The sequence below is a fragment of the Miniopterus schreibersii genome (assembly GCF_964146895.1).
Source record: "Miniopterus schreibersii genome assembly, chromosome: 17".
Taxonomy (NCBI): domain Eukaryota; kingdom Metazoa; phylum Chordata; class Mammalia; order Chiroptera; family Miniopteridae; genus Miniopterus; species Miniopterus schreibersii.
Genome location: NC_138117.1, coordinates 33777980 through 33789436, shown reverse-complemented (window position 1 = coordinate 33789436; position 11457 = coordinate 33777980). Strand labels below are relative to the sequence as shown.

Below are 11457 nucleotides of genomic sequence, written 5' to 3'. Positions count from 1 at the left end.
CATTTGCCCTTTTTCTAGGTTAAACCTCCCAACAGGGCTCTCTGCAGTTATACCAACACCAGTGGCCTTAGTGGGTCTGAAAAACTATCCAAGCCACGGGCACTGAGCATAATGCTCTAATGCCATTTATTTTGCAGGGGCAAATCAATCCACTTTCCCAGCCTCCTGCAACTTTATTGAACTCCGCATCCCGCTGCAGGACACGCCCCGAACTCTCCTTAAATGACATATTTGGCTGTTTGCAGTCGTGACTTGGCATTGCAGTCCTGTTATCACAGACCAGGCCAATTCTGAGAAAACTGCAGCAGCAGCAGCAGCAGCAGCTTTCTCGCCCTACTGAGCGCACACTATAAGCAGCAAGGCTGGCCACCGTGAGTCCCCGGGCAGCGCCTGGTGCACCCTCCGCTCCGGGCGCTCGCAGCCATTGTGGGGTGGGCATTCCCTGGCCTCGAGCTGACACGCCCTCTCCGCGCCGCCACCCGCAGCCGGCGCTGGAGAAGGTGCCCTGTGCGCGCTCGGAGGTGGAGGCTCCCGCCGCGCTCGGATCCTCGCCGCACCGCCGCCCGCTCCTCTCCGCCGCCCGCGCCCCACGCGCCTCGCGGGCGCGCGCTCCCAGCCCCGCCCCCCGCGCGCGCCCTCCCCGCGCCCCAGCGGCGGGCGCACGGCTACGAGCGCGCGTGCGCCTCTCGGAACGTCCCCGGGAGCCGAGCCAGAGCGAGCGCCGGGCCCCGCGCGCAGGAGTGAAAAGGAGGCGGCGGCCGCGGCTGCGAGCAACAGATCCGGGCGCTGCGAGCTAACCCGCTCTGCTGTGCGGCGATTTTTTAAAAAATTTCAAAAAAGCCTATTAATTTAGAAAACCTTGCATTTTTTAAATGGCGCTGGCCGTGGGTCAGCGGGCGGTTTTCTCTGCTTCAAGATGGGCTTTGCCGTTTCCGTCGTGGGCACCAGTGGCCGTCTGATTGTCAGCCTTCTCCGGGCGTTTTTAAGGCCAGGAGCCGAGCGTTGCATGTAGGCGAGTCACCTACAGAGCGGTTTGGCTTTTTCAATTATCGTTATTATTTTGGGCGGAGAACAGTCGAACTCGGGCACTTCGTCCTCTTTGCAGGAGAGGCTGCGAGTGCGAGGTGGGGGACTCGGAGGGTGAGATTCCTCCCGGGGTGAGCGAGCCCCGGTCCCGCGCACAGTCGGGCGGCCCAGAGTGTGTGTCCTGTCCCTGCCGGCGCCGGGAAAATGGAGGCTGTGATTGAGAAGGAATGCAGCGCGCTCGGAGGCCTCTTCCAGACCATCATTAGCGACATGAAGGTAGGTCGCCGGGGGCGCGGCTGCGGCGGTGGCAGCCGCGCGCTGACCTGGCCGCGGTGCTTCGCCCCCGCCCTGGGCCGGCCGCCGCGTCCTGGTCTGCGCGGTTGCCGATAGCCACCTGCGGGAGCGCTGCGGCCCGGGTGTCACCTGCTCACCCGGGGCGCCGTTCCGGCCTCTGCTGGGTCGCCGGGCGGTTGGCTTCCACGGGAGTGTCTGACGCCCCCTCCCCTCTCCTCGCTCATTGTCCCATGGGACGGCCCCATCTCGTTTCCCTGGGGGGGCTCAGGGCCCCGGATCCAAGTTTTCCATTGTCTGTCGCTGGACCGAGTGTCTGCGACCCGCGGAGGCTGGATGCCTGGGCGGACACCTGATTCCCTCGGGTACGGGGAGGGGCGCCTGGTGCGGGGTTGGGGGCTCTGCCCGACCTCGGGAAGGAGCTCTTGGCCCGAGAGACTGGGAGGGAAGCCTCGCTTTCCTTCCTTGGCTTTCAGGTTCACCTGGGGCGGGGGGGCTGAGCAAATTAGGTATTAATTAGGCTGTTGCAAAGCTGGTGCGGGTGTGCGTGCCTTCCCTCGGGCCTCCCCCGAGGCGCGGAGCAGAAGTTCCCCTAGCAGCCTTGCAGGGGCCCCTCCTTCCCCTGACTGAGGCTCCCAGCCTGAAGGCAAGATTGGGGTCCACGGAACTGTATCCACCCCCCCTCCCCAGCCCACCACACACAGACTCCAGGTTTTATCTTGGAAGGATTGTGAAAATTGTGTGTGTGTGCGCGTGTGTGTGCGTGCGCGCGCACACGCGTGTGTTGGGGGTGGAGGACAACACCCTGGCTTTTTCCTGGGAAGGGTGGGACTGGGGGGATAGCCTGATCCTTGGATGTGGATTTTTCTGGTGCATAGAGATAGACCAAGGCCCTCTGTTACTTACCCAAAGCAAATATAATCAGCTTTGCGAGCGGGCTGGAGGTGGGAATTGGGGGCGGTGGGGGGCTTTTTTTTTCATGTGTATTTAGGGAGCTTCTCTTTGGCTCTAGCCCAGCCTCAGTTTGCCTCAACACATCCGGGGAGGTGGTGTTTAATTAAAAGCTCAGCTTCCAAAAGGAGTGGGCAGGTTTGGAAGCTGTGCAGCGAGTGGGTGTGGACAGCCCCTCTTCAGCCGCTGCCTGGGTGCGGGGAGGAGCTTTTGTCTGATGAAGTGTAAGGTTTGGAGAGGGTTTGGCCTTGGAGATGGACTTTGGGAAGGAATGCTCAGCTGTCACCGGCTGCTTCCCCCTTTTAGAACCAACTGCCACCTTGCCCAGGGTGAACTTTTCCAAGGTGCCTCTGTCCTGGTCTTGTCTATTTTGAAATCCTTCTACAGAGCCTGTGCCTTTTGTCAGAAATTGACATTCGTGTAGTGTTATCTTCAAAGATACCCTGCTTGCCTGGGAATGCCTCTAATCCAGCCACTTGGAATTAGTTAGATTATCCTCTGTTCAAAGACAGCCCCTTGCATTCCTTTGCCCCCAATTCACGATTGAAGTGCTCTTTTGAGACAAAGATCTGTGCCTCTTTGGACTCTTATTAGAGTATTTCTGGTTAACTTAAATTCTACATGCCTTATAATCAAACAAGATTTGGTTTGAGGCACATGCCTATTCTGATCACTAGGGGAAGAATTTGAGATGGGCTGGTAAAGCTGCTTGTGTTTTTTTGAGGAAAGAAATGGATGTTTCTAGTCCCCCAGTAGCAAGAACCCAGTGACCTATTAGGTCTATCCACTGCAGTCCCAAGAGTGCTCACATCTGGAGTTTTTTCTCTCTCTTTGTTCCTTAATCCGGAATCTAGGCTTGGTTCTTCCCATTTACTGGTTTGAGTCCAAAGCCCTTCTGAAGGTAACTCACCACAGGGTGGGCCCTTCTGCTTTCCACCTGCTGTCCCATGGCTACCCTGAAGCACTGTGGCCCTGGGGGATTTGTGGGTGCTGAGTTGCCCAGTGTTTTCCTCCCCAAGATTCCAGTTAAAAATAAAGACTTATTTAATGTCCCCTCGGTGCTGGATCTATAGTTTGTGGTTCCTGAGTTCTTTCCCTTTGAATGTAGCAGCATTTGTTCAACATCCTGTGGGAAGACATTTATTTTAAAGGTTTTTGTTTGTTTTGTTTTGACAGCAAAGATTTTAAAAGCAAGGTGGAGTGGAAAACTAAAACATGCCTTGGGGTCTACAGAACTTCAGACTTTTGGGGAGTAGAGAGATAAGGAAAAGAGGGGGGTGTCTGATTTTCAAGATTGTTTATTCATAAGACAGTTGCTGAATATTTTCATGGAGCTTTCTTCTTAAAAGACTGCTTCATGAATTAGATGACAGTGACATTTTAAAAGGGACTTTTCAAATTTGGGCATATAGGATAAGCAATATATAGTATGCATATGTTCAAAGTTGCCAGCAATAAAAGTCAGTTTTTAATATCTGAAATCAGCCGACTTTCTACTGACCTGCTTATCTGCTTTTTCTCCTATTTGAACTCTCATGGTGGGTTTATGGTGCCTTTGGTACTCTTTCCCTTTGCTCTGAAGGACAAGTGTAAATGTTGGAAACCCATTTGGAATGCCACCTTGAGAAAAATTTTAGGTTATTTTTTAAGTGATGTTGGACCGGGGTGAGGAAAGATACAGAAAATGGCTTTTTTAGTATCATTTGATTCTCCAAAATGAACAGCAGCAGCACAGGAAGGGAGTTAATTTCCTCTTTGGAGGAAAAAAACCACCAACACAAGAAATAGAGTAATGTCAAGGCCTACCACCATCCATCTTCCAAAACCAAGGAACCTCAAGACATCGAAAAGCTAGCGAAGATTCTTTCTGCTTTCTTCTAACGATCCTTCATCTGGTTAAGTCCCCGGCTGTTAGGATGTGCGTTTGAGCCTTTTCAGGGGGAGGGCTGCAGAAGAAACCCTCGTTTTCCTCCCATGGGAATGCAGCTGTTAAATAACTTATTGATTCCTTGACGAGAGGAAACCTTGTGTTTTTTCCCTTTCTTCCACCCTACTGTGGTGGTGGTCAGTAATGAATGGTGGTGTGCAAAATCGCTTACTGGCTGCCTTTCCGCCCATCCACATAAATCAAGTCGTCTGCTGCGAGCAGATCCCAAAGGAACAGGGGAGGCAAGAGACTCACGTGGCTGGAGGCACGGGCCCATCTCCTGCTTGTCCCGGGGAACAGCAGCTGGAAGTGACTGTGTGTGGAAAGTCAGTTGACTGACTTCTGATGTTTAGATAATGGTGACTGCATTAAGGAGGCCCTGGAATCTTTTTGGAATTTCAATCCAAGTCCTGGGAAAATACAGGTGAACTGTTTTTTTAAATTGAGACATAATTGACATAGAACATTATGTTACTTTCAGGTGTAAACACACTGATTTGATATTTGTACTTTTTCATTGGTTATTTTTAAAAAATTAAGTAATTAAATCCGCATAGATGTTTGGGGGGTCTTAGGACCAGGAGACTCTGGCCAAACTTGGGGGCAGCTCACCCTGTGGCTGTCTTTCTTCTTTTAATAATTAACTAAAAAACAGTTGGATGCTAAAGTCAAATATTTTTCTCAGCCTTCTTGCTCAAGAATCAGCATGTCAGGGGCTGAATTGGGCCTGATGCAGGGAGAACTTTGTACCAGGTTGGAGAGTGTGTTTGGGGTTATGTAATGTGACTGTGAGTGAAAAAAACACCCAACCACACCTTGAATTCCCCACCCAGGTCTCACTTAGACAGGGGTGTCCTGTTACCAGCACCTGTGCTGAGCAGAATAGGGGCCTTGTTCAGTCCCCCTCCGCTGCCCCCACCTCTGTTTGCCACCAGTATCCTCTCTCCTAAGTTCTGCCTAAAATTAGAACTGCTAAAGGGACTTCTTGAATTCCATGGAAATCTTTTGTGGTTCAAAGGCACGTCATGATATTTTCCCTCACATATCATAAGATCAAGAATGTGGGTAGTGGGTCCAGCACTGGATAATGATTTCAGGGTTTTTTTCTCCCTCCTGCTTTGGCTTTGGGGTTCCTGTTAGAAGAGAGGTTTACTTCCTCGGTTCCTCGGTGTTTTTCGAGGGCCTGCTCTGTGGAAGGCCTTTCACTGGGTCTCCAGGAGCCAGTGATCCACAGGGCCCACCCTGGGAGAGCTGCTTTTCCTCTGGGCCATTAGTAGCTGACATCAAATACAATATGGTGGCCATGAAGGAAAGGGTTGAGGTCAGCCTGGGGAAGGGCGTCAGTCAGTCCTTGCAAGCTGTCCTATGACTTTTCACAAAACGTGTCCTTTAGGAAGATACCAACAACCCAGCCAAGGCCTCTGCCAGTGGCCAGGTGCTCTGAGGGAGGCTGGCCACTCTGTAAGTGGTGACACACAAACACAGGCCAAGCAAAGCCCTTGTAAAGTACAGATGAGCCCCATGCTGGCTTTTCTCTTAGCAAATGGCTGTGTTTGTCCAAGGTTTTACAGCTTCCTCAGTTTGGGCCTCTGGGAGAAGTTGAAGTAAGGATGTCATAAAACTGGCAGCAGGGAACTGCCCGGAATGGGTGCCTGTTCAGAGATTTAGGGCCTGTTCTATGTAGAACAATCATTTTGGTTTTCTTTGGTGCAAATATATTTTCTCCAGGTTTGGTAAGAAATAGTTTATTTATTTATTTTTATCTTGGTTTGAGTGTTTCTGTGGGAAAATCCCTCATCATATTTAACCAAATAGTTTAGAACTAGTTGCTTGATGTTCTGCAATGCCAGTTAGTAATGCCCCAAATGCAGAGAGAAGGTCAGTCCTGGATCATGGTTTGCATGGAAGGTAAGCTGAGTTTGAATTTTGCCTGGTTCAGCTATCACTCGGTTCTTATGTGCGTAACACATACCCAAAACTCTATAGTATTTATTAAGCATCAGCAGGATTGCAAGCACCAAGTTCCATGCTATGATTTCAGCAAGTGAAGATACAGAATTCCCAGTTAAATGTGAATTTCAGATGAACACTGAACAGTTTTTAGTTAAGTATGGCTCATGCATATTGTGTCTTCTCAGCTGCTGACCTCTTGGCCTCTGAACTCTTCTTTTGCATCTTGGGGTAGGCAGAAGGAAAAAGCTAAAATGGCATCTGCCAACTGGCTAGCTCCTTTGAGGTTGTTAAAATGCTTGGAGGGTGAAAAGGTTGAAACTATCGATCTATTAGATGCTTTATCTATAATTTTCATCTAGGCTTTTTCCATCTTCCCAGAGATGGGTGAGAGCTGGCAAAATTCCTTCTGTAGCAAGACCTTTAGATGTTCAAAATTGAGTATGGAAAAATGAGATCATTTCAGGTTCACCATTATTTCTCGGAACTGCCTTCAGGACACTTTTCCCTAAAACCCACACCTCTGCAGAAACAAAGAAATACCTCTCCCCAAAGCAAACAAAAGCCAGAGGACAGTCAGCTGCCTTGGACATCACACAAGAGGTATTTGGGGCTCCTTGAAGGGAACTGATGCCTTAAGCAGTTTAACTCTGATTTGCAGATTGCACTGCTGATATGGCCTTATTAAGTAGCAAAGCAGAGAGACAAATGGAGTAAATTAATTGGCTAAGCCTTGAGGAAACCCATTGTATTTGATTGCCAGGGTTCTCTCTGGAATTAGCAGGAGACTGCGGAAGATTTCATCTGAGTATGTGCCACACAAAACCCCAAAACCCCAAAAAGCAAAACCCAAACCCACCCAGTGTGGATTCCAGAGCCTCCCACCCATTATCAATGTTTCCCACTTCTTAGCTCAGGGAAGGCCTTGGCAAGCAGCTGTGTCATCTCTGTTGCTTCCCAGTTTAGGATGCTCTGGAGTGCCACTTGTACGTAGTAAGTAGGTGCTCAATATTCACTGCATGTGGTGAACAGGGGCAGAAGGGAACTTGGTGGGAACCTACTATGTGCCAGGCATTGTGGCAAGTGCCTGGTGTGCCTGGATTCATGTCATCATATCAACCCCACTTTACAGATGAGAAAACTGAGGCTTAGAGAGAGGCCATGTCTAAGGCCGTGGTGAAGTGGACTGATATTTGGACCTTGGCCTATTTGATCGTAAAGCTGGAGCTCTTTAGAACATGCCTGCTGTAGAGATGGGGGTGTGGATTTATTTCTAGAAGATGGCATTTCGCTTGTCTGAGTCCTACAGGAGGCTCAAGGAAGAAATGGGGCTTATCTCTGTGCCTCTAGCCCAGGCCCAGCCTGGATGTGTGAGCCTGAGCTGAGCTGCTGTGAAGACGGTTGTGGGGCGGGTAGCTCCCATCTGGCTGTCACTTTTGTGGAAATTGTTTAATTTATGACATATTGATATATTGTGGCTTCCTTCCTTCTCCCGCTTATCAGTCTTTTCTAACAGATAACCTGGCATTCTCTTTTCCTCTTATTTCCCTGGGTATGCAGAGGGGAAATAATTCTTTGGGCCAGGCTCTGGCGGTCACCCTTGGCTCCTGTCCTTGTCCCCAAAGGGCCTCCATGACAGGCCAGAGGGCCGCATTTATACATTAGTCCCTGAAGCAGGGTGACTGTGCAAGCCTGACAGCCCCTCCTAATTACATGAATTGAATAAGTTCACCCAAAGTTCAAATGGCTCCTCAAAGAGAACTCCTTACCTTGAACTCATTTTGCGTCCAGCCCTGGAACTCCCTTGTAAAAGAGCTTTCTGTATTTAATTATGTCCCGGTAGCCCTCCAGTTTGGGTTGAGTCAGTAGAGCCATTACGAGTCTGTGTTTAGAGAAGTTGCTGGGATCACCAAAAAAACTCCTTCCTGTGCCGACTCTTGGCACATACGGCCCTGGTCATAGTTTCTAAGTGGTTTTTCTTTTCCTGTCTCGTTTAAGTGGGTGAAAAAAAATCAGTTGAGTGCCTTTTGAGTTGTGTGTCTTTCTATTTGCTTTCTTTCGCTCAAAGAATTTGGCCAGCAGTAAAAGTATTAGCTTGTGCAGCATCAGCAGCCTCCTGGAGGTGGACTGTAGATTTGGCCTGGGACTCCCTTCCTGCCACGTCCCCCATGACAAGGGTCTCCAGGGGGCTGGAGGAGTGGGTCTGGCTAGAGGAGCTGGTCTGGGCAGGTGTGCTCCTTTTGGTAGAATGAGCGTGGTTACCGAGACAGGTGCATTGGATTTGGGAGCCATAAGACACTGAGGCCTGGACCCTCCTCCCCAGAGGTTCTGATTAAGTGCCTCTGGGTTGCATCCTGGCCATTAGGATTTTAAAAAGCACCCCCAGGTAATTCTAATGTATAGTCAGGCTTGAGAACCACTGAGCTGTACACAATTTCACCACTTCAAAGGGTTTTCTCAACCTCACCTAAATCTGAGTAAAAGCATCTTTAGATGGTTGTCCAACAGTGTTAATATGCTAAACACTACTGAACTGTACACTTAACAGTGGCCAAGATGGTAAATTTTATATGTGTGCGTATTACGTGCTCGAGTCAGCTCCGACTCCTGGTGATCCTATGAATGAGTGATGTCCTGTCCTCACAGCCTGCTCAGCTCCTGCATACTCCTGCCTGTGGCTTCTTTCATGGATTCAATCCAGTTCCTATTTGGTCTTCCTCTTTTCCTGCTGTCTTCGATTTTCCCCAGCATTATTCTTTTCCAAAGAACCCTGCCTTCTCATGATGTGCCAGAAGTAGGACAGCTTCAGTTTTGTCATTTTTACCTCTAGCGATGTTTCAGGCTTCATTTGCTCTAGGACCCATGTTTATCACAAATGAAAATAAATTTATTGTGAAATGACATTAAAATAAATAAATTGAAATATAAGAATAACAACAGAAAAGGTATCTTTAGAATAATTGGCTGTTTTTAATTGATATATTATAGTCCTGTCCAATACAACTTTTTGCAACAATGGAAATTGTCAAATATCATAGCCTCTGGCCACACAAAAAATCCTGTGGGCAAGTTACTGGGGCTCTTTGATTCTCATGTCCCTGTTCTGTAAAATGGGTCTAGTAAAGTACGCACCTTCCAGGGTGTTGCAGGGATTCTGAAACGGGATAATGGTGCCTGGTACACCGGCACACAGATGTTAGCTGCCCTTATTATTTGTCTTGAAGAATGAGAGTGAAGCATTGTGACTTCTTCATGTCAGAGTAGTAATGATCTCTGTCACTTCTTAGAGCAAACACTCCCCCCCCCCCCCCCCCCCCCGCCCGTATTTAGAGCTTGCAATGAAGTTGCAGGAAATGGAGAAATTGAATTTTTTTCTTGCTAAGTGAGTTACTCCTCAGTTCATTATAACCTCATCTGGCTCAGCCAGGCCTCCTATTTGCATTTCTTCATTTGCAAACCCACTGTCAGTATATAAAGGGAGGGGAGCGCTGGATGCCTAGCTGAGGTCCCCAGGGCATTTAATGCTTAAAAATAAGTTGTTTTTTTCAAGGGATGTTTACACTTAGGGTAAGGAGAGAGAGAGAGGAGTTGCTTGTAAGGTTCAGCTTTTTCTGTCTACATTATTTGAATCTCTCTTCTTTCCCTGGAGTGACTGTGAGGAAAAGTGGCCTCGTTTGCCTCTAGCCTGCCCAGTAGCAGCACCTTCCTATTGACGCTTCTGTCCCTTCCCAAGATTTGGCCATATTTGGGTTCTTTCTAACTACCTACCTGCTGAACTGTGGCCCACCTGCCTTAGCCCAGCATTCACGAGCTCTAGCTGAGTGGCCTGCTCTGTGCTCAGTGCTCCTCACTGGGTTCCCTGGTTTCTTTGATCACTTCCTGTGTTCTGCATTCTTGCTGTTTGCCCTGCTTGGAGGACTCTCTCTGCCATTGTTGCCTAATGAAAATTTTCTCGTCCATCAAGGCCTCCGGAGAAAGTTGCAGAATTTCTGGTCCCTCTTCTTTCCACCAAGCTAGATGAGATACCCCTAGGGACTTTTCACATTCTATGGTGATTCTACCTAGTGTTTTTATGGCATTCTACCTTTAGTGGTTGCCCTTGGCCTTTGATGCCTGGCTCTGCCACTTCTATGACTCTGGGCAAGTTACTAAACCTCGCTGAGCCTTGATTTTCCTATCTGTAAAACAAGGGGGATAATAACTTCCCTCTTAAAGGAATAAGTGAGGAAGTCTATGTAAAGGGCTTAGCAGTAAATAATTGCTAAATAAAATGCTTTGTGTGTCTGTTTGAGCTACCCTGGTAATTTCCAGCAGAGTACCCTGCCAATGGCAACACTCAGGTGTTTCAGCAAATACAGGAAACCTGTATCTCCACTTTGATAATGCAGTAGAGACTAGAGTGAAATGTTTTTTTAAGCAAGTAAATAATTCGAGGAAACACATTACATGTATTCAAATTGATGACATGCTTGCTGCGTGCCAGGCACTGCTGGGTGGTGGAGGTACACACAGTCCTTACCCTAAAGTTGTTTAGTCTAGAAGAGGAACAGACAAGGAATTAGCAATCAGCATGATCAGCACCAAGATGGATGTCAGTGTAACATTTTCTGGGGGTCCTGGGGAGGGCCTCTGATTCTCATTTGGATGAGAGGACAGAGTCAGGGGAGGCTTTTGGTACAGGTGACACCCAAGCTGGGAGCTGACTTTTATCTTCCATATTTTGCAAGCATTTAAATGGCACAATCAGGCATATTCTGGTGCTATATAAAAATCCTTCATCCAACAACCCAGTGAGGTAGTTACTACTTGATTACCATTTCACAGATGAGGAAACTGAGGCACAGAGAGGTTAAACCACTTGCCCATTTTATAAAACTAGGAAGAAGCATAGCTGGATTGAACCCAGATGGTCCAACTCCAGAGTCTGTGCTCTTATCCACCAGGCTGGACTGTCTCTCACAGCACAGTATTTTATGATTTCATTTTCAGATTCTGTAATGGGTATATTTCATTGATCTCTTTGATGACTGTTCTATCTGTACCATTAGGACTCAGGATGAACCAGCATAAAGCATAAAAATCTAGGCTTTTCTCTGAGCTGCTTCAAGAAGCTCAAGGGGCCTCACTCTGCTTGAAGAGGAGTTGGACCCAGCCAATGACATGAAATTGTTAGGCAATTGACTCACCTGGCCAGTGCCTCTAACTTGTCAGCAGAGGGAAGTATGTGGGGAGCGGGCAGGGTGTGAGACCTAAGGGCCTGATGTGGTTGTCCAAGGTGACAACCACGTGACACATGTTTGTTTTGCAGGAGA

At 48.5% G+C, this 11457-nt stretch overlaps 1 protein-coding gene across 10 annotated transcripts in view; it reads left to right on the top strand.

Annotated features, from left to right (window-relative positions):
* Nucleotides 1-247: 247 nt before the first annotated feature.
* MTSS1 (MTSS I-BAR domain containing 1) overlaps nt 248-11457 on the top strand; it is a 137090-nt gene continuing 125880 nt past the window's right edge. For all 10 annotated transcript variants that reach the window (XM_081116670.1, XM_081116677.1, XM_081116678.1 and 7 more), the window contains exon 1: nt 248-1302. In XM_081116670.1, coding sequence (XP_080972796.1) covers nt 1231-1302 — 72 coding nt within the window. In that variant the 5' untranslated portion in view covers nt 248-1230. The remainder of the gene's footprint in view (nt 1303-11457) is intronic.